At 44.0% G+C, this 23,882-nt stretch overlaps 2 protein-coding genes across 2 annotated transcripts; one reads left to right on the forward strand and one right to left on the reverse strand.

The window, feature by feature from the left end:
* Positions 1-9,208: 9,208 nt before the first annotated feature.
* Positions 9,209-18,771, reverse strand: LOC123061884 (DNA-directed RNA polymerase III subunit RPC3). The gene is made up of 14 exons (XM_044485165.1): positions 18,572-18,771; positions 18,316-18,460; positions 18,127-18,227; positions 15,950-16,037; positions 15,651-15,799; positions 15,106-15,252; positions 14,767-14,877; positions 13,634-13,733; positions 12,634-12,768; positions 11,915-11,952; positions 11,711-11,803; positions 11,433-11,516; positions 10,064-10,213; positions 9,209-9,433 (listed from the first exon to the last, which is right to left on the reverse strand). The coding sequence occupies exons 1-14, from the start codon at positions 18,638-18,640 to the stop codon at positions 9,335-9,337; spliced, it is 1,509 nt and encodes a 502-aa protein (XP_044341100.1). The 5' UTR covers positions 18,641-18,771; the 3' UTR covers positions 9,209-9,334.
* A 36-nt stretch (positions 18,772-18,807) lies between these two features.
* LOC123061885 (50S ribosomal protein L15) lies at positions 18,808-22,654 on the forward strand. The gene is made up of 4 exons (XM_044485166.1): positions 18,808-19,311; positions 21,228-21,311; positions 21,388-21,477; positions 22,090-22,654. Exons 1-4 carry the CDS (start codon positions 18,883-18,885, stop codon positions 22,369-22,371), a joined length of 885 nt encoding a protein of 294 aa, XP_044341101.1. The 5' UTR covers positions 18,808-18,882; the 3' UTR covers positions 22,372-22,654.
* The last annotated feature ends 1,228 nt before the right edge of the window (positions 22,655-23,882 follow it).

Genomic DNA, 23,882 nt, shown 5'->3' on the forward strand with positions numbered 1-23,882 from the left:
AAACCAAACTGATAATTCGAAGAGACTTGCAAAGATAACCAATCATACATAAAAGAATTCAGAGAAGATTCAAATATTGTTCATAGATAAACTTGATCATAAACCCACAATTCATCGGTCTCAACAAACACACCGCAAAAGAAGATTACATCGAATAGATCTCCACAAGAGAGGGGGAGAACTTTGTATTGAGATCCAAAAAGAGAGAAGAAGCCATCTAGCTAATAACTATGGACCTGTAGGTCTGAAGTAAACTACTCACACTTCATCGGAGAGGCTATGGTGTTGATGTAGAAGCCCTCCGTGATCGATACCTCCTCCGGCGGAGCTCCGGAAAAGGCCCCAAGATGGGATGTCGTGGATACAGAAAGTTACGGTGGTGGAATTAGGGTTTTGGCTCCGTATCTGGTAGTTTGGGGGTACATAGGTATATATAGGAGGAAGGAGTACGTCGGTGGAGCAACATGGGCCCACAAGGGTGGAGGGTCCGCCTGGGGGGGTAGGCGCGCCCCCTACCTCGTGCCTTCCTTGTTGATTGCTTGATGTAGGGTCCAAGTCCTCTGGATCATGTTCATTCCAAAAATCACGTTCCCGAAGGTTTCATTCCGTTTGGACTCCGTTTGATATTCTTTTTCTGCGAAACCCTAAAATAGGCAAAAAAATAGCAATTCTGGGCTGGGCGTCCGGTTAATAGGTTAGTCCCAAAAATAATATAACAGTGTATAATAAAGCCCAATAATGTCCAAAACAGGATATAATATAGCATGGAACAATCAAAAATTATAGATACGTTGGAGACGTATCATGAGCCCGGATTCTGATAAATGGCTTGAGGCCATGAAATCTGAGATAGGATCCATGTATGAGAACAAAGTATGGACTTTGGTTGACTTGCCCGATGATCGGCGAGCCATAGAGAATAAATGGATCTTCAAGAAGAAGACTGACACTGATGGTAATGTTACTGTCTACAAAGCTCGACTTGTCGCAAAAGGTTTTTGACAAGTTCAAGGAGTTGACTATGATGAGACTTTCTCACCCATAGCAATGCTTAAGTCTGTCCAAATCATGTTAGCAATTGCTGCATTATATGATTATGAAATCTGGCAAATGGGCGTCAAAACTACATTCCTTAATGGATTTCTTAAAGAAGAGTTGTATGTGATGCAACCAGAAGGTTTTGTTGATCCTAAAGGTGGTAACAAAGTGTGCAAGCTCCAACGATCCATCTATCGACTGGTGCAAGCATCTCGGAGTTGGAATATATGCTTTGATGAGGTGATCAAAGCATATGGTTTTATACAGACTTTCGTAGAAGCCTATATTTACAAGAAAGTGAGTGGGAGCTCTGTAGCATTTCTAATATTATATGTGGATGGAATATTGTTGATTGGAAATGATATAGAATTTCTGGATGGCATAAAAAGATACTTGAATAAAAGTTTTCCAATGAAAGACCTCGGTGAAGCTGCCTATATATTGGGCATCAAGATCTATAGAGATAGATCAAGACGCTTAATAGGACTTTCACAAAGCACATACCTTGATAAAGTTTTGAAGAAGTTCAAAATGGATCAGTCAAAGAAAGGGTTCTTGCCTGTGTTGCAAGGTGTGAAGTTGAGTCAGACTCAATGCCCGACCACTTCAGAAGCTAGAGAGAAAATGAAAGCATTCCCTATGCCTCAGCCATAGGTTCTATCATGTATGCTATGCTATGTATCAGACCTGATGTGTGCCTTGCTACAAGTTTAGCAGGAAGGTACCAAAGTAATCCAGGAGTGGATCACTGGACAATGGTTAAGAACATCCTGAAGTACCTGAAAAGGACTAAGGATATGTTTCTCGTGTATGGAGGTGACAAAGAGCTTGTTGTAAATGGTTACGTCGATGCTAGTTTTCACACTGATCCGGATGACTCTAAGTCACAAACCAGATACGTATTTATATTGAATGGTGGAGCTGTCAGTTGGTGCAGTTCCATGCAGAGCACCGTGGCGGGATCTACGTGTGAAGCGGAGTACATAGCTGCTTCGGAAGCAGCAAACAAAGGAGTATGTATGAAAGAGTTCATATCCGATCTAGGTGTAATACCTAGTGCATCAGGTCCAATGAAAATCTTTTGTGACAATACTGGAGCAATTGCCTTGGAAAAAGGAATCCAGATTTCACAAAAGAACCACACACATCAAGAGATGCTTCAACTCCATCCATGATCAAGTCAAGGAGGGAGACATAGAGATTTGCAAAATATATACGGATCTGACTGTGGCAGACCCGTTGCCTAAGCCTCTTCCACGAGCAGAACATGATCAGCACCAAGACTCCATGGGTGTTAGAATCATTACAATGTAATGTAGATCACTGACTCTAGTGCAAGTGGGAGACTGAAGGAAATATGCCCCTATAGGCAATAATAAAGTTGTTATTTTATATTTTCCTCATTCATGATAAATGTTTATTATTCATGCTAGAATTGTATTGATCGGAAACCCAAATACATGTGTGAATACATAGACAAACACCGTGTACCTAGTGAGCCTCTACTTGACTAGCTCGTTGATCGAAGATGGTTAAGGTTTCCTAACCATGGACATGAGTTGTCATTTGATAATGGGATCACATCATTAGGAGAATGATGTGATGGACATTACCCATCCGTTAGCTTAGCATATTGATCATTCAGTTTTATTGCTATTGCTTTCTTCATGTCAAATACATATTCCTTCGACTATGAGACTATGAAACTCCCGAATACCAGAGGAATACCTTGTGTGCTATCAAACGTCACAACGTAACTGGGTGATTATAAAGATTCTCTACAGGTATCTCCGAAGGTGTTTGTTGGGTTGGCATAGATCGAGATTAGGATTTGTAACTCCGAGTATCAGACAAGTATCTCTGGGCCCTCTCTGTAATGCACATCATAAGAAGCCTTGCAAGCAAAGTGACTAATGAGTTAGTTACAAGATGATGTATTATGGAACGAGTAAAGAGACTTGCCGGTAATGAGATTGAACTAGGTATGAAGATACCGACGATCGAATCTCGGGCAAGTAACATACGGATGACAAAGGGAATATCGTATGTTGTCATAATGGTTCGACCGATAGAGATCTTCGTAGAATATGTAGGAGCCAATACGAGCATCCAGGTTCCGCTATTAGTTATTGACCGGAGAGGTGTCTCGGTCGTGTCTACATAGTTCTCAAACCCGTAGGGTCCGCACGCTTAACGTTCAATGACGATTTGGTATTATATGAGTTATATGATTTGGTGGCCGAATGTTGTTCGAAGTCCCGGATGAGATCACAGATATGACGAGGAGTCTCTAAATGGTCGTGAGGTAAATATTGATATATAGGATGATGGTATTCGGACACTGGAAGTGTTTCAGAATGTATTGGGTATTTATCGGAGTACCAGAGGGGTTACCGGAATCCCCGGAGGGAAGATATGGGCCATATGGGCCATAAGAGGGAGCACACCAGCCCACAAGGGGTGGCGCCCCCCCCCCCTTAGGCTGGAAGCCTAATTGGAGAAGGAACAATGGGGGTTCGGCCCCCTTTCCTTTCTCTTTCCCCCTTCCCTTTTCTCTCCGATGAAATATGGTAAGGGGGGAGGGATTGGGGAGGAACCCAAAGTAGGATTCGGCCTATTTGGGGCGCCCCTGGATGCCTCTCCTTCCCTCCAACCTATATATATATATGTGGGGAGGGGCGCCTAGAACACACAACAACAATCGTTAGCCGTGTGGGGCGCCCCCTCCACAGTTTACACCCCGGCCATAGTTTTGCGGTGCTTAGGCGAAGCCATGTGAGAATCACTTCACCATCACCGTTACCACGCCGTCGTGCTGTCAGAACTTATCTACTTCCTCGACACCTCACTAGATCAAGAAGGTGAGGGACGTCAACGAGCTGAACGTGTGCAGAACTCGGAGGTGTCGTACCTTCGGTGCTTGATCGGTCGGAGCTAGAAGAAGTTTGACTACATCAACCGCGTTGTCAAATGCTTCCGCTTTCGATCTATGAGGGTACGTAGACACACTATCCCCCTCTCGTTGCTATGTATCTCCTAGATAGATCTTGCGTGAGCGTAGGAATATTTTTGAAATTGTATGCTACGTTTCCCAACAATTGTGACCAACTCAGAGGAATACAATTTAATTGCATCCTATATCTTTTCTACATGATATCATTTTTCATCGCGATCTCCCTCGCTTCCGCCCCACGTAGCCACCACTCCTCCCTATAGCCGCCATTGGCCCTCCTCCCAAACCCTAACGCCGCCGCCGCTACTCCCTCTATAGCCGCCGCCATCCCCTCCCAAATCCTACGCCGCCGCCGCTACTCCCTCCCGTAGCCGCCGCCACCTTCCCCCAAACCCTACACTGTCGCCTCTACTCCTTCCCGTAGCCGCCGCCCCTCCTCTCCTTCGGTCGCCATCTTCTTCCTAGCCACCACCTAAACCCTAACACCGCCGCTACCCCACTTCCCTCCCACCGCCACCATGTCCCGCTCCAAGGCCGATCCGTCCGACACCGGCTCCTTTGTTGGCGCCATGTTCACCTCTGACCGCCTCAACGAGCTCCACATCAAAGATCACGTGCCCGTCGTCCTCGACCTTGACTCGTCATCCTACAATGCATGGCGCACCTACTTCGCACTCTTGTTTCGCTCCTACTGTCTCATCAAGCACGTTTACGGGAGCGTCGACTTCTGCGACATGAAGGACGACGACGACTGGCTTGTCGTGGACGCCTGCATCGTCAAGTGGCTCTTCCTCACCATCTCACAGGGTCTCTTCGACATGGTGAACTCCCATGACCCATCGGTGTACGCCATGTGGACACGGTTGTGCGACCTCTTCCTCGACAATCAACTCCAACACCGTGTTTTCCTCCAAGGAGAGTTTTTCATACTGCAGCAAAACGATCTCTCGATCGATGAATACTGCACGTGGCTGAAGGTCCTCGCCGACGAGCTGCGCGATGTCGGCATGACCATCAACGACTCCGTCCTCCTCACCAACCTCCTTCGGGGCCTCCACCCTGACCTCGGCCAGTCTGCCGCCACCTCTCCCTCGTCACACCGACATACGCCAAGGCCGTCACGTATCTTTGCATGGAGGAGAAGCGCCTTCGCCACTCTGCTGGGCAGGCGACCCACACCGCTTTCCACGCCGGCCTCGCCGGCGGCCACGGCGCGTCTCCAACCCCGCCCGCGCCTCGTCCTCTTGCCCCGACCCCGACCCCGCCACCCACGCCCGCGCCTGCCCCATCTGGTGGTCGCAAGCAGAAGGATTGTGGGGATCGGCCACTGAACTCCAACACGGCACCGCTCCTTCCCGCGAACCCCGCGACAGTCCCTACACCACCCTGGTTGTCGGGGTACAACCCTTGGACGGGCGTTGTGCATGCTTACTCCATGCCCGTCCCCGCCCCCCTGCTCCGGGCATCCTTGGTGCACGGCCGGCCTCTCATCAGGCGCTACTGACCGCGCCCGCCCCCGGTCCTGCGGCATATGGCGGCGTCGTGGCCTACGATGCCCCCCGACCTACGACCCGTATGGCGGTACCCCCGGCGGTGTTTGGGACCCGACACTCCTCTCCACCCTTCATGTTGCACCCTCACTGAGCAACTACAACGGAGGTGGCGATTGGTACATGGACACCAGCGCTGCCGCTCACATGGCTTCTAACCCCGGTATCCTCTCATGTGCCTCCCCCCATCCTTTCAACTCTCGCATCGTGGTTGGTGATGGCACCACTCTTCCCATCACTCATCACAGGTCGTTCTCCCTTCCGTTTCCCTCTTCATCTTTAACCCTTAATAATGTGCTTGTCTCATCATCCTTAATCAAAAACCTATGTTATGTTCGTACTCTTACTCGTGAACATCATGTCACTGTTGAGTTTGACGCTCTTGGTTTCTCTGTCAAGGATGCTCGCTCCCGGAGGGTTCTGCACCGATGTGATTCCCTCGACGATCTCTACCCATGCGGTCCTACTACGAGTGGCGGTTCGGTTGCTCTCCATGTCGATGTCTCGCTTTGGCATGCTTGACTTGGTCATCCCAGTGCTGACGCTCTTCACAAAATTTTGAGCAATTTTTCCTTTTCATGTAATAAATCAGGGGCTCATACTTGTCATGCTTGCCGTATTGGAAAGATGTCGTTTTCTTCATCCACATCAATTGCCACTTTTCCATTTGATGTTATTCATTGTGATGTTTGGACATCTTCGATGCCTAGCAATTCGGGCTTATCATATTACCTCGTGATTTTAGATGATTTTTGTCACTTTACTTGGACTTTTTCGTTACACCATAAATCCGAAGTCGCCTCCACCCTTCACTCCCTTTATGCTTACGTCAACACCCACTTTCATCGCGCCATTGCTCGCCTTCAAACAGATAACGAATTTTTTTTTGATAACCTCACTATTCGACATCTTCTATCCACCTATGGCACCATCTTTCGTCTCACATGTCCATATACATCCCAACAAAACGGTCGTGCCGAACGTGTGCTCCGCACTCTCAATGGGAGTGTTCGCGCATTGCTCTTCCATGCACACATGCCCGCACGGTTTTGGTCAGACGCACTCGCTACCGCCACAGTTCTCCTTAACATCCGGCCTTGCAAATCACGATGGAGCTATACACATCATCACCTCTTGTTCGGGTCTCCTCCATCCTATGACGATCTTCACGTCTTCGATTGCTTGTGTTACCCTAATATTACCGCCACCGCTCCGCATTCCTAGAAGAAAAAATTGCTGCTCCGTGTAAGCGGGGCAGTCATGCATGAGACGCGTCCAGAGCATCTAGAAGAAAATAAATTATATGAGACCAGATCTCACGGTTAGCAGGTGAGACCCGTCCTGATGGATGACACATGGCATTCACAAATCACAAAGCATCTAATCTCCCTCCTCTTGATTTTAAATGGGGTGAGGAATATTTTATAATTTATGAATGTCACGTGCCATTTATTAAAATGGGTCTCGCGTGAGACCTAATCTTATAGAATTCTTTTTCGAACTAAGGGGCCTCCGCCCCGAATCCCACTCCCACGCGACGCCGCGCGCGCAGAGCTGATGCCCGATCGATCAGACACGACCCGGTATTGATTGGCAACAAGTTCCCAAAAGCGGCTTCAAATTTGTCCGCGACTACTGCTGAAGGGTGGGCGGGGGAGGAAGCAAGGCCACATGCCCAGGCGGCAACACATTCTGTCACGGCACATGGTGGTATTCCATTGGTGCCTGGCCTCCAGCTCATCGTCCATTTGACCACGGTACGCAGCCTAGCAGCACCGTCACATGTGTCCCGTAGTCCATTAGCAGCGCAGGAGCAAAAAACTGCTCTGGCTGCAAACTGATCCACAGGGTTAGGGTCTTCTGACCGATGACTGAGGCGCGCTTACGTTCAATCGTCAATCACAAGGGATTCGGAATTTTTCTAGTCGATCGATCTGTAGTATAGGTTGGAGGATGTCTGCGTTCGTGGTCAGTATGTCACACGCGTATTCCGGATCTCACTGCACGCTGGGTGGGTGATCACTAGTCTTATCATGCACAGCGAGACGTAAATAAAATAGTAGCACTAGGGTTCCCGGAGTTCGAGGTCCGGCGACTACCCCGCCGCCTGGGGACATCTCCCGATCCAAGGTTCGTGTGGAGATGCAGCGGCGGCCCGCCACCGGCACGTTCTTCTTCGCGTCGGCGACGTCCTTTTGCAGAAAGGACCTGTGTGTAATTTCTAGCTTTCTGGCGTTCTTTTCTGTAATTCTTGTTTCAATATAATCAGTGGTTTCCTCGCAAAAAAATAAATAAATAATAAAATAGTAGCACTAGAAACCAATCCTTCTTTCCCAGGTGACAAGGAGAATGGCACAGTGCTTGTGTGTGTGTGTGTGTGTGTGTCTGTGTGTGTGCGCGCGCGCGTGTCTTACTGTCAGGCAATACTGGGCCAGAAGGTCTTGCTTGCATTGCAAGCCCTGAATCTAAATGGGTTGGTTGTTGTAGCAGGCATAGGAGTCGATCGCCACCACTCAGCCCCACAGCAACGGAGCCTTCCCTTCCTTGAAGCGACGTAAAACTCGGGTACGCACTGCGAATTCAGGTTCAGAAACATGCACCCAGCTGCTCATCGTGCCATTTCCTGAGTGCCGACTGGCAAGCGTGGCATCTGTCTCCACAAGTTTCCGCAATACCAAATCGGGAAGTTGAGTTCACGCTCCAAAAGCTATATATATGGAGCTAGAAAAGTTCAAATGATGGCCGATATAATGTGCTACATGGAGATCGGTAACAACGCACGGACAGTAGCAACAAGAAGAAAAGGCGCGACCACTTGGCTTGGAACTTTCAGAAGGCACAAGGAAACAAGACGCGAGATTGTCACTCACCAGCTGGACCACACAAATCCCTGAGACTGCAGGCTCGTGCTCGTGCATGGTAACACGCCACTACTACCAGCAGCGCCTCATCCCTCGGTGTAGATAACGTACTACGTACGTACAATGTGTGGACACAATCATACGCAAGCACGTACAATATATCTATCCATCTGTATAGGCGGGTCGATTGTGTACGTACGTACAGACTTTTGCCCTCATCACACCGTTGTTTAAGGAGGTAGGTACGCCGTCGAACATTCCCCGCGGAACAAGGCCGAATAAGTGGGGGGACTCTCTTATCATTGCGGAAAGAAAGAATCGTCGGGGTTTTGTTATTTCTCTCCAGCTAACTGCGGCAGTTGACCTGGCCGTATGCGCGCGCATTAGCTGTAGGGCTGCTTCATGCATGTGTGTGCGCACATGGGTGCGATACGCCTCGCAAAAGTCCATGGTCATACGTGCATGAGACGACGCGTTTGCGACCTCTACCTCTCGCGCGCGGATTGATAGATAGATAATGCAAATGCAATGGTGGCCGCTCCGAGTGGCGCAGCATCGGCGCCCCCGCAACTTGCGAATTATTGTGATTATCCGCTTCCAATCATCGGTGGCCTGCTGCCGGTACGAGTGGCATTTGGCCAGACGAATGGAATGGATAGACTCACATGCCGGATGACGAGTGGAAAATCGGCAGATCGGTGGGAATAGTATTCCTCCTGCCGTGCCAATTGCATGCTGGATATTACCAAAGTGTGGAATTTCCAAACACAACAATGGCAAGATGCGATAACGAAGATCTCAAAACATGCGTCGTAAATGAATTTCCCATAGGTGAAATCAGCTAAGAGCCAAAGATATATTAATTCAGTTATCCAACTTCAGTCTGGTTTACTTTCTACATTTATGGTGGACTAAGACCGGCTCCAGTGTTTTCAAAAATCATGGAACAGCATGAGAGAGTCATCATGTCTCGTGAGGGCCAGGATCAGAATGTTCTTTCTGTTCCGCAGCTTTGTTTCGTCCTTCGAACCCTGCAATACATGAACAATTCGTGAGTTAAGGTCAGGTTGCACACATCTCTGCAAGTAAAATCTGCTTCAAGCCAACAAAGTTAGTTTCAGCAAGGTAAGGGTTCATTTAGTAAGATGGCATGGTGGCAACTAATCCCATATCGCAGACAGACATTATTCTTGTTTTGACGAACGTGCATTGCACATCAGGTGCCCGACAACTTCCCAGTGATGGTACTAATGTAAACTGATCTCAGCCCAACTGATTCTTCAATCTAGTAACTCAAGAGCTGTTTCTAACCAAGGTTTTCTATATGGGAGCATAGGAAATTATTGGCCTCGATATATGGTTACGTATCTTCCTGCTCTGCATTTGGGATGATCTAATAATGTAAGCCTGATCCCAACCAAACAACGCTATGAAAGTGCCGACTCAGTAAACAAACAATCAAACTGAATTGCAACTATGATATGGCATAAACACATTATATAGTCATGTATGTACTGTGATGATAAACATATGGGCAATAGAGCAACCAATCCTGACGTGCATCCTGAATTCATGAAACGTAAAAGTAATAAACAATGTTTTGCTTAGGAAAACTCAGCTTACAGCTAAAAAACTGTAAATGATGATCATTAGATGATAACCTCGAGCAGAAGTTCAGCAATGTAATTCACCATCTGGCGCAAGTTCAAAGCAGCATGGTAGAGATTATCGATGAACTGCTCACGAAATGTATTTTTGGCTCTCCATACGAAAAACTGTGCGTACCCTGTTCCTGCTGCGGAAGCGATTTTCTGTAAACATAATAGAATTATTGTGAACAGAAGCACAAAATGAGTCATCTTTTGTTACTTATAAACTTGCAGGATATCCATATGCATAATATCCTGTAATTTACAACAAAAGTTCTCCTAGCTTTAAGCCATAGTCAGTTCTTTAGGTTAGCTTGAAACTGAGGTAGCAGAACTGCAGTAGTGTGGAAGCTCTGAACTATTGCTCCAGGAAAGTAACTGAAACTTGAAAGTTGCTAGACGATAACTCTGCCATGGGTGACGTGTGGAATAAAAATACCATTCTATGTGGCTTAAGAACATATCATTTTGTCAAACATCTAGTGCAAACATTTATTTGGGGCACAACAAAAGCCAGAAACAGCAATAGCAGATGCATCCAATTTCCTAGTTCCAGCTAATTTTCTACTGTATCAGTCCAATAGAATCACTTTCACAGGTATTATTTCTGGATAGTTCCAACTATGCTAATGCAGCATTAGAGCCTCTCTAGCAGATTCCTTATAACCCACTCATTCCTTCAAATTTGTAACCCAATAATGCAGCATTAGTGCTGGTGAAACTTATGGGTGCAAGAAGTTCTAAACTTTTCCCATTCCTTATCCTTAATTTGTTTTGAAGGATCTTCCCTAAAACTGGTATTTGTTCAGTAAATTTACAGAAGTTACTTACAATCATTTTAAGGAATAAGTGTTTAATAAAGCACCTACATATGCTCTTGAGCTGGTGAAACTTATGGGTGCAAGAAGTTCTAAACTTTTGCGGTATTACCAATTGCCACACTACAAAACTCAGAAAGTGTGGGTTAAGGTGTTCGAGCACCATTCACATAACTAGGAATTACTCTAGAACATATAACTGGATATTATTTGTGTTTTAAGTACTTAATGTGTCAAGAAAACTTTAGACACTTACTCTTGTATTAACTAACTTATCAAGTTTGTTTACAAGCTTTATCCCAAATGCTCAAATAGCCTTTTAAAACTGCATTGATGCTTATAAATGATGCAGATTTATGATGAAAGTAACGCAATATATCATGAATTGATGATGCATTCGTAAGGCTAATATGGGCCACCTGCCTTGTATAGTAAAGTAGTAGACCATCAAAGCAGTGAAGTTATCGCACAACTAACATTTAAAGCAAGGAGGGTTATCATTGTCATTCTCTCTGCCCTCCAAGCAAGAAATACTACTTTTCTGATGACACTAGGAAACAGACCTCTGTATCTATGTAGCCATCGTTCCATAGTTTGTACAAAGTTGAATGAACAATCTGCTTGTCAAGAATTGTTGTGTCAATAATCTGCACATTTGCAATCAAAGTTTAGATTTGTGTACTTCGGTTTGCAACAGGAAGCCATGTCATCAAATAAACAATCATAAAACAGGATCACACAAATAAAATTAATGCATAACAGAAGCTTTCTTAACCAAACGAGATTGACAACAATAGCAAAGCATAGTTCTACAATTTCCTCAATATGTAAGAGTACTTACTTGATCTGTCTCAACTGCACAACCTTGTGTGACCAATAGCCTAAAGATTGTAAAAGCTTCTTGCCCGTATTTCTTTTTCACAAGCGACTCTATCTATAATGCACACATAAAAGACATGTGCATGTCAACTGTTAGTACGGAAAGGACAGGGGAGTGTTTTTTAATAACTCAAATAAACCATGAAACAGTAACACAATCTGGTACCTCCTCATTTCTACATGCTTCAACCATTTTGCGTAAATCTACAGAAAAACAATACCACTGTCATGAAAATCTTACAAAAAGAACTTATGATGTTCACTCAAAGGCTGGCAAACTAAATTTAAACATCAAGTGTATTTTAATCTTACATAAAAGAAATTATGATGTTAACTCAAGGTTGGCATACTAAATTTGAGCATCCAGAGTTCAGAATGGAAGACAAGTAACAAGGAAAGTAAGTTTCTACAACATAATTTCCAGCTGTTTAGAGGCTTTTTCACGCTTCGGCGGAATATTTTGTTATCACTGCATACAGCACAATTTCATGGAATAGCAGGCCGTCGGTATCAGCAACCTAATAGTAACTAGGCTCGAACTAATTATGAAAACAATGGAAGATGTCATAGCTATAGTACTTTTTCCATGTATAGACCAACCAACATGTCTCCTTAGCTGGAAGTGCAGAGTGTGGACTGGTTCACATGATCATATCCGAAGTTCCAATATAATTAAGACATTAAGCTACCACAATTCAATCCAGGAATTGGACTGGACTGAAATCAGTTTCCTTATGGCATCCATTGCCTAGTGGCAAGTTTTGATTTCCGAACCATAGAAGTTCATTTCTAGCAAGCTTGAACTGGGCTTCATGCCGAGCACTTAACTAACAGAACTTCGATGTATTCGACTTATACAGACAAAAAATATCAACAGTAACTTACCAAAAGTAAATTCTTCCCCATCGGAAGTAGTACACTGTAAATCCAGCAGGACTGGTTTTATGTCACCAATTGTCATTGCTGCAGTTCCTTCCTTTTGTCCTAGTTTCTCCAAAATACCATTTGTTGATGATGTCACTGAAAGAATGGAACTCAATGTTATACTTGTTGGAAACAATTCACAACTGATTGCTAGAATGGTCTTTCCCCCCTCTAGTGATATTATATAATTTTCAAGCAAGGTATAGTGATTTTCCTTGTGTCGATATCGACAGGGCAACTATTAATCAAACTGGAACCATGTAACTAAAGTGATAAATTTTCATGGTACATTGGTACTTCGGCAAGTCGGTTACTTGCCTACTTGGTATCTTCGGAGGCATTCATATACAATTAACCTAATGAGGTATACTAGATTTGTTTTATCCTCTTATGCCTCTTTCTCCCCCTTTCTTCAAATCGAATAGAGAGTAGAAAGCTAAAACAAATCATAAAAGGCATGATTTTAGCAAGCATATGCCATTGTAGGAAATAAACTAGCATATGACATTCCCTAATCTGGCTCATTCAAGACTGTGCCAAGCTATAGGGCAGCCCGGTGCATGTAGCTCCCGCTTGCACAGGGTCCGGGGAAGGGTCCGACCACTTTGGGTCTATTGTACGCAGCCTTTCCCTACATTTCTGTAAGAGGCTGTTTCCAGGACTTGAACCTGTGACCTCATGGTCACAAGGCAGCAGCTTTACCACTGTGCCAAGGCTCCCCTTCTTTGTGCCAAGCTATAGATTTCAAATAAATAGCTCAAACAGAAACTAGCATTTCTTAGTTAATGCTCACCACCAAGAGGCAAGACCAGAACCGATGGAATTTAAAAACAGAAATGCAGGTTAAAAATAGTTATGTTCATACAAGACCATATGTGGATGTAAAGCCATAAAAATAAAATTGCTGTGTTCCTGGATCTACTATTGAAAGGATACTTGAGATATTGATATCGGGTACTACCAGAGTTTGTATCTTTGTCAGTTAAGTTAGCTTCGAAAAATGACTCCCAGATAGGATGTGTGCCAACCTTCAGCTTTGGTTTCTTTCGGTCTGCACAAAACTTTAATGCAAGAAGGAAAACATTAAGTGAGAATTAACAAAGTCGAATTGCATGATTCATTCAGCTGCACCGTTCATGCATATACACAAATAAACAGATATCAAAATGAAAAATCTGCATTCTCTGCTCTCTTTTTGTGGGGGTATGGGGGGGGGGGGGGGGGGGGGGAGGCGGTGCTGCTACATGAATAATCCTCATTCAACTTAACTTATTCGGGACAAAAAAGCAGGTGCAGTACAACAACACAGTCCTGTACATGACAGGCAAGCCTTACGGCATCTCTGATGTGCATCTCAAACCAGTTAAATAGATGCGATAGAAGCTAGAGAAAACTCTAAGTTAAAGCTGACCACAGCATGTGAGAATAACTTTCATGGCCCACACAACAACATGCCCACCCTAGCTGCCAGTTGCCGCTTCAGTTGGCTCTATCTTCGCTTGCAGCTCTGGCTCATCCCCTCCGAGGAGCAGCTCGGACTCATCCCCACGCCGCAGAACTTCTTGGATAGTCTCCAAGATCTCCACAGTCAAGAACATTGTCAAGATAGAGGAAGATGCAGCTCTGTTGATCGGCCTCCCATCACTATTCTGTCATTGACGCCAAAGCTCCCTGACTGGACTTGTGCTTCCATTGTTCATGATCAGCTTGGTATTGGGAGAAATACCACTGGCAGTGGTATTGAGAGAGAGAGAGAGAGAGATTCAATACAGTGCAGAAGCTATTATATGTTCATGGAGCACATTCCTTTTTGCTTTTGTCCTCTTTTTACTGTACAAACTTCATTTCGCTTTGGGGTTTACATTACAATCCTTTCTTCATGGCAGCAGCAACCCCACCCGACCCCCACTCCTCTTCCCAAGCAATAAATCTCACTGTCGTTTTGTAGAAAAGAATGGCTTGGTAGGTATCCTACTTCTAGAAGACCCAATGCAAGCAAGGAAAAGAAAATACAGAAACACCGCTGCAGATAAAAAGATGAAGACGCCTGCATAAATATGCTATCCATAGTAATGCTATGATAACAGAACATACCTTCTTCTTTAGACAGAATATAAATTTCTCAAAATTTACCCGCCAAAGTACTTCATTCTCTGCAATAGTTGAGTTGAGCTCTTCATCTACCTCAAAGGCTCCGTGTTTCCGCTGATGAAATAACGATACAGAGAATTACATGATGATAAAAGCAGTGCATTGCATACTGTTGCTGCATTTGCTAGTTCCTATCAATAATTTCAGAAAATGCCTTCGCCATTGACAAAAATCTACACATGTCACTTTGCCTTTTCTCGTTTAACTACAGGATGGCCGAAACAACAAACACCAAATTTTCACATAACATGGTGGTGAAGATAAGTAAAAAGAGTACACCACCTTAGCACCTGCAACAGCGTTATGAGGACAATCATTTGTCTTTGATGCATCCTCCATGCCGTATGGGATCTCAGAAAACCTTTCTGGGTCAGAAAGGGTTGCAGTATTGACAACTTTCTGCTTAAGTGAAAGAACCTCCTCGGCAGTCTGTAACAAAGATAATTTTCTCAGGTCCTGTAACTGACTATCATACACAGAACATATCAACAGAAGAAAGAACAGTACTAATGCATTATTAAAGCATCGAGATCTTGGTACTAGTAACTATCAGTTTTCACAAAGTGTACAGGTGATGACCATGAGTTAAGAGTAAGATGATTTTCGTCAACAGGCCTCGCATAAAAAGGACCCAAACTACCGAGCTAGCTAATTAGCCCGTTGCTAAGATGTCTAATTACAAGACCAAGTTACTAAACTAACCAGCCTAGTCAGCTTCTACCAATCCTGCATGCATTTGTATTAGTTTACAGTAGAAAACTATAAAAGTAAGTAGAGGCCTATTAAAATGACCAGGAATGTCCATAACAGGGAATCACTTTACATACTTTTGGAACTCTTCTCCTTGCAGCTGTAGATTGTTCATCTTCCTGTGGATTGAAATAGGGTTCAGCTTTTGGGCAGCGTTCCACATAACGTGCATACACAAGTTTGTTGAAGTTCATTCGTATTTCTTCCCTTGCTGGTCGGATGGTGCCTGGAACATGGATGACCCATTATCAGGGAACAGTAATAGTCACTATCACCAGCAAATATCAAAGATTATGGGAAAAAAGGAAAGAGAATAACATCATAAAAAGAACAGTGGATGATCCAATAACAACTTCAACAAATTAAAAGGACATACCTTCTGGCACTTTAGAGATTGTGCGTCCCACAAGTTGGTCAAATGTTAGCCTACCATTCTGAAGCAATCCCTCAATAAGAGTTTCTGACTGCAAGATACATAAGTTCTATGCATAAGGTCATAAACTTTGGAAAAGTTACAAGTACTGAATGATTGTAGGCATAATGTTAAAATTAACTTTATTTTCTTCTGAGAATGGCCCGGGAAACGATCACACATTTTGTAGCAAAAATAGCACCAGAACAATTAGAATGTAAGTTCAGGCAAGGTATGTTATCTGTCAGTTTCTCTATCAACTACCAGCATATCACAAACAATAATTACCAGCATATTTATTAAACACCTAAAAAGGGATCATATCAACATCCCCACAGCCAACAGCATTCTCCCCTTACCCTGTCAACCCGCCTCTGTTACCATGGGTGGAGAATAGGGAATGGCCACAACATCACAAGCATCAAACCTAGAACCTATCAACCTAATGACTTTTATAACACTGTAGTCCAATTAAATATGTATATCGATATATTGAGTAAAAATACAAATAATTCCACTAATAAATTACAATTAAAATATGTGTATATAGCAACTTATTTTATGCAATGCAGATATGATCATCTTTCTGCAAAAGTGTTTGCTTGTTCAGATTCAACACTCTAGTATTATGGATTGGGGGGATTTCAGAGTGCACAAGTTCTCAACCCTCAGGGCAGAGTACAAATATGAATATATGTGAGGAAATACAAAATGTTAATCGTACAGGAAAATCTTAACCATATTTGTATTTTATAAAATATAGTAGTCCAATAATATGGATAGTACGGACCCTTGACGGAGAACGGATGTTTGGCTGGAGGCCTTTTTTTTTAATTTCAAAATTCAAACTTTTCCGTTTCAAAAAAATCTGAAAAAAATTATGCAAGTAAACAAGGATGTTATGTGTATGTATCTAAAATTTCAGGGTGAAACACGTTGAAATGTGACTTGTTCAAAAAAGACAAATTCATGGCTTGGGAGGATGAATAGTATCATGTGTTAAAAAGCCTCAGAGTTGTCTTTTTTGCACAGCCCTCATTTCAACGTATTTTGCCCTGAAAATTTACACAGATGTGTGTTATGCCTCCATGTATGTCTGTAACTTTTTTCGGAGTTTTTTGAAATGTAGAAAATTGAAATTTGATGAATTTTGAATTTTGAATTTTTCAAAACCGAGCTCCATGGAGCTCGGCCTCCAAAGGCAATATCCGCCCTTGACGCCCTAATAAGTGTGGGGAACATTGAAAATAGGGTCATACATGGTACCATGCACCACAGTGTAGCATGCTTGGAGATTAACCCAGAGGATGGATCGAGAATGTAAATACAGCATTAGTTTAAAAAATTGGAATGATCAAGCTGAAATAGTATGATTTTTTTTTCAGGGTACGCCAATGGCATACCTTAGTTTTATTGAAGGGAGCAAACCAAATTACAGGAGTCTGGCACTACACTACAAACAGTGCAGCCAGAGAAACACCACTCCATCTATTACACTCTAAGGTTGTCTCACGAAAATATCTAGACACACCACACCCGTCCTCCTAATGACATAAAGCTCATCCACAATGTGGTCAAATAGTACGAATATGAAACGGTTCATCTTGCACTACATATAGAGGAAAATGTTTGTCGACGAAAAGATGATGCCTTATGATCTTGAAGTGTAAGAAGAATGTGTTCAGACGTACAGCACTACAATAATTTGATTATGCTGAACGGCAAACTCCAGATAGAAAGGATTAGCTAGCTTCTATTTGCCAACAGTGACTGCAGTAGCTAAATATCATGAAAGAGTAAAGGACATCCTCGGGACCCCGACCTAAATTTGCAAGTACCCCATGTTATCAACTCTAGATCAGTAATCAAGGTCAAGATGCATTGTGATTGTTTTAGCACATGTTAATAACCTTTAGTGTAATACTCCGAGATATCTCAGTTACTCTTTGTCATCGCCTCTAGACCATTAATCAAGGTCGATATGCATCTAGCAACGAGAATCAAAAGGTGCAAAAAATTCTACAGTACCATCTGCTCCGCACTGATTTCAGCATTCAGAGAATTATGGATGCTGCTTTAATCAATCCCAGCTTTTAACAAGCAAGCGTGAACTAAAATCAAGTGCGTATTCAAGTACGGACCTCTGGAATGGCCGCGCGGATAACAGAGATGAACTTTGAGAAGCGCAGCCGATGCAGGACATTGTCGAAGATGGCCAAGTAGAGCGTGATGGTCCTATCGCCTACAATCACAGAAAAAATATATGGAGTCACGGACTAGCAGGGCATCGAATCGAATCATATAGCCAAGGGATTTGCATACGGGCTTGCCTCTGGGCGATGAGAAGGCCTGAACGCAGTTGTGCTGGATGAGGACGAGGAGAGAGTTCTTCACTTGCCCCTGCGGGAGCTTGAGACGGCGCACAATCTCCGTCAGCTGCAGCGCCCCGTGGCGGAGGAGGCAGTCGCACACCTTCTGCGAGAGGGGATCGGGCGGCCGGAGTTAGGGCTTCACACGCACGAACACGCTGACACACTGCGAGTACGCAGGGGAACGGCGGGAGAGTGGAGGTGGGCAGGATCTTACCGCTACGAGGGGGCCGAAGTGGTCGGATATGAGGCCCGCGGCGAGGAGGATGCCATGCTGCGACACCATGGTCGCCGGCGGCGAGGAGGATTAGGATTTTTGGGTGCGTGTTGCGGCGGTGGCGTCGGCACGGCGCGCCAAAGCCCTCAACGCGAGACAACCTAACCAGCAAAGACTGCACGTGACGTGATCCTGGGCGTCCATTTTTAGGCCAGCGGCTGAGGTTTTATGCCACGGAACCGTCCATTCTAACCCTAAACCCCCGGCGCAGCCAGACCGGTGGAGGAAGCCGCCAGCCCACCACAGCAGCCATGTTGCGCCGCGCCTCCCAGCTCCTCCGCACCGTCCCCACCGCCGCCGTGTTCCCCCGCCGCCTCCCGCAACCGCACCGGCACCCGCTTCCAGCCCCACCCGCCTATCTCCTCCCCGCCCCCAGGCAACCATCGTACTTCTACGCCACCGAGTCAGCGGCGGCGCGGCCACCAAAGGTGCCGCGGCCACTGAGGACGGTGGGGAGCCTGCTGAGGCTGAACGACATCCGCGACAACCCCGGCGCGACGCAGCAGAAGACGCGCAAGGGCCGCGGGATCGGCTCCGGGAAGGGCAAGACGGCGGGGCGCGGGCACAAGGGCCAGAAGGCGCGCGGCACCGCTCGCTTCGGCTTCGAGGGCGGCCAGACCCCGCTGCGCCGCCGTCTCCCCCGCCGCGGCTTCAAGAACCGCTTCTCGCTCACGTTCCAGGTCCAGGGCCCTCTTTGCATTTCTGTTCATCTGCTTTCCTTGCACGCAGCAATGCGACATTTGCTGTTTGCGATCTAAGTTGTTTGATTACGAATCAACATTTCGTTCCTTGTTTTCCATGTATGTGTGGCATTCTCGAAGGTTGCTTGATTCTGTGACCGTAAGTTGTCCGGGTCAACATTTCTGCACAGAAGGTGCTTGATCTGTGCTCTGTGCACGGAGTTCACATATTTTCATTTTACCAGCACTTATTCCGAGTGCTACCTTGATAAGGATTTTGTCCCCTTCGTAGATGCTCCTTAGTTAGGCGAAGGAATTTCTGACTGAGCTTACTAGTGCCCTATCTGTAGTGGTAGCTCTTAGACGAGGCTCTGGATCATTTTGTTCCTCAGTGTACAACAATAGAACTGTGTGTTAAAAATGGCAAAAGGCAGCATGAAAGTACCTTAATATGCATTATGAGAAGACCGGGATAGTTGATTTTCACCTAGCAGCGGCCATTTTTAAGGAACTTATGAGCTTTGGAAAAATGGGCATTCTGAGATAACATAGAAAGTACCGAGAAGACAGCAAGAGATTATGGTCATAGGTGGGAAAATGGGCATTCTGAGATAACATAGCAGTGGCCATTTTTAAGGAACTTATGGGCTTTGGAAAAATGGGCAGCACCAGCTTGCAGCATTGGAAGACTTGGCTTGGGCGTCAACAATTTCAGCTATCTATCTTCTAGTTGATAGTGTATGCCGGCTCCTTATCAGCTAGAGTATGATATATGTGAGCAGTGGTGGATCTATACCAAGTGCCAAGATACTTGCCTTGTGCATTGAATTCATGAATTGGTCGCCAAACTTTGGTGGACAAAATAATCGGTGAGGTTTTGCTAATCTGTTGTAAGACCTGAGGTATTGTGCACTGATTTTGGACATATCTATTAAAGAGTAAACTGTTGATTGGACAAAATCTCTATGCTTGATATTTGTCCAGGAAGGAAACCTAGGCTTATATTTAAAGTTTACACATTATCTAATCTATTAATGGATATATAAGTTCATGTTAGCAAAGTGGTGGGCACTATTTCATGTCATGTTAGTATGCAAGAACAACTGAACCTTGTGCGTGTGTGCAGGCTTCAAAGAAGTATCATATGTGGCAGGATTACATTTCTTTAGTGTTATATATATTAGATTGCGAAGAGCAATGCAAAAATGTTCTAAGGCTGCGTACTATAGACCCAAAGTGGTCGGACCCTTCCCTGGACCCTGCGCAAGCGGGAGTTACATGCACCAGGTTGCCCTTTTTAATAGATGTGCCCATTGATAGTTTTTTTCTTCTTCTCTTCTTTGTTCATCGTAACACAAAAAGAACATGCAATATTCTTATACTCCCTCCGATCTTGCAGCTTTAGTACAAAGTTGTACTAAAGCTGCGACAAGTAATATGGATCAGAGGGAGTAATATATATAGTTGTATCATGTTACGTAATCTCTAGCATAAGACTAAAGCATCAAAAAATTACAATCTAATGAATTGCATCTATCATATTTTGTTAACTCCTTCAGGAGGTACTGTGAAGGGATTTACTGTTCGGCATTTAGCAGTGGAGTAACTTTCTGTTTGCTTTACAATCTTCTAGCCTCCTGAAATTGTATTCCCACATATATGCGACATGCCTATCTCTGCTAGTTCATGCAGTGATTGTTTTCAGCAAATTGTTGCTATTTAATCCATGATAATGTCTGACTTCAACATCTACAAAATAACATCAAAATTTTGCATTCATTTGGGTAACTGGACATTCATTGTAGAACTTGTTCAACAACTTGACAATTACTTTGTTTATGCTTTAAGTTCAATTTTTTATTTGCAAATGGCACCCTGAGCATAGTGTGATGTTGGTCATCTTTCCCTGTGGTCAGCCCTGTGGACTGGGAAAAATTGCGAAGCTCATCAATGCTGGAAAAATTGATTCCTCTGAATTGATCACAATGAAGACACTGAAGGTACTACAGTCATTTCTTTCAACTAGCTATGTTTCTGTTTTCTTCTTTGCAACATCAACTTATCACACTTTATCAGGATACAAGTGCCATTGGAAAACAAATAAAGGATGGGATTCGGTTAATGGGCCGTGGTGCAGAAGAAATCAAATGGCCAATTCACCTCGAGGCAAGCCAAAGCTAGTTTGAAATAGTTAAATCTTTAAGCATACAGTTTCTTGTTCATTTCAAGTCCTCCATTCTCAGGAACAGCATGCATGTTTCATAGTCCTATTCTGTTCTGTTTCTTGCTGCATGCGACAACATATAATCCAAAAATGTAAATGTATCTGTTCCGCCGAGCGCCATTTATCCATTGTAATGTTATCACAGAATGTGCCCATTTAGTTATGTCTTTGCATGACCTGCCTGTCCATTGCTTGCAATCATGTCGAGTACAAGTAGTGGCTCTTGTAGAGGCAATGAGGGAGTTCCAACTGTGAGTGTAGTAAATATAGCTTTCTTATTGTTAAATATTGTTTCGCATGTGCCCAACTAATACAACATGGTTCATATATAAGTATAGTATCTAATAGGTGGTGGCAGTGAAATAAAAACTAGCATGACTTTACTTGCAATGTATGTTAAGTGAAATTATATTGCTTTGATTATCAAGATATAACATTTTCAACTTAGAAGACTGGTTACACATACTAGGTCAGCTGTGAAGATTGGTGCTGCGGATTGGATAGTATGTATCCAAATTTTATGGATCCCTTCCTAAGCAAATGTAAATTGGCAGGTATCAAGGGCGACCGCAAGGGCGAAAGCTGCAGTTGAAGCAGCAGGTGGAACTGTAAGATTGGTGTACTACAACAAGCTTGGGTTCAGGGCACTACTCAAACCTGAATGGTTTGCAAAGAAGGGCCGCCTTATACCAAAAGCGGCGAGGCCTCCACCCAAGCAACGAGACAAGGTTGATAGCATTGGCCGACTACCTGCTCCCACAAAGCCACTTCCCTTCACACCGGAGGAATTAGAGTTTACTGCCAAGCGTGAAGCTGCTAAAGTGATCGCTGCATAGGAGGGAGTACAAATCACTGAAGAAGCCCATCCAAACTTTTATTACTTACATAAGTCTTGCACCGGGCATGTATAACAATCACTTGCTCTTTCCTATAGGTGTATTCCTTGTGGGATCCTTGTGTTTCCTTGTCATTTGTGCTACGCGGGAATGACATTTTCTTCTTCAGGTGGCAGTAGTACCTCCTGGTAAGCACCAGGGCTGGCCAGTAAAATATCCTGTAACAGTCTTTTGAGAGATCAGTTCATTGTTTTTTGAGAGATCAGTTCATTGTTTTCATTAATAGAAACTTTTTCTCTAGGGCAGTCAGTTTCAGCACTAACTGTACTTCAGAAATGTCTGCCAAACACTATAGGACAAAAGATGGCTTTTGGTGTACTAAGTATTAAGAAAAAAAGGAGCATCTGTCAAAAAGTAAAAAAGTAAAAGAAAACAAGGGGTAATTAGTTTTAGGACCCCAATAGCCAACGAACCTTCCCTGGGAAGGGATGGCAATTTTAGTTGCCACGAGCATTGCAATTTTAGTTAGCGAGCATGACAACTACGCTGTAGTTTTGTTTTCCATTATAAAATTGCCGTGCTTGCAAATTTAAATCGTCATCTTTGCCCATCCTTGTGATAACTAAAGTTGCCATCAAAATGTTTGCAATTGCCACCCTTCCTAGAGAACGTCCACTGAAGAACATTACCCTGGTTTTAGCACAAAGAACAACTCTTCAACAACTTCTGTAGGTTCAATGTAAGATCTATCTGTTGTTTAATCATCACATCAATTTTTCCTTCAATTTTTAAGGGGGTGATATCTTTAGCAATTTATTAGTAAAAGCATAAGGAATGGGACAAGAATTCTTGGAACATGGTTACATGCGTACTCGCAAGACCAATATATGAAATTTTATGGTATTAAACTTGATTGACCATTCTACTCACGTGTGAAGTTTCGCGAAGAAATGACATATATGGTATCCTGAGCAAAAAAAAGTAATGCCATACTTATCATAAGGGATCTTGTGTGACCTATTGGATGGAACCGAGGAAGGGGGCCCACCCAGGGGGTATTTATTGGTTAGGGATGGAAGGTCATTTAGCTCTTCGTAGCCCCTTCGTAGGTCTAGGCCTCTTTTGGTTCATAGGATAGGATTATCATAGGAATAGAAAATTTGTAGTAAATGAGATAACATGTATCTCAAATCCTATGAATAGGAATAGGAAACAAGATGTCATTTGGTTCACGCCAAAAGAAATTTTCCATTGAGTCTAGGCTCATTTTTATTTTCCTATGAAATATGGAGGATAGAAACAAATCCTATGTAGAAATAGGAATCCATTCCTATGAACCAAAGTGCTTTAAAGGAAAAAATCCTATAAGAATCATATCCTCTATAATTCTTATGAAATTCCTCCAAACCAAAGGAGGCCCTAGCATTTTCGTGGCGTCTACCCGGCTGAAGCATGTGGCAAGGAAGCCTACTACAATGATTTTGATTACATCAAAGTTTTACCCAAGTCAG

This window comes from Triticum aestivum, chromosome 3A, assembly GCF_018294505.1.
Source record: "Triticum aestivum cultivar Chinese Spring chromosome 3A, IWGSC CS RefSeq v2.1, whole genome shotgun sequence".
Classification (NCBI taxonomy): Eukaryota; Viridiplantae; Streptophyta; class Magnoliopsida; order Poales; family Poaceae; genus Triticum; species Triticum aestivum.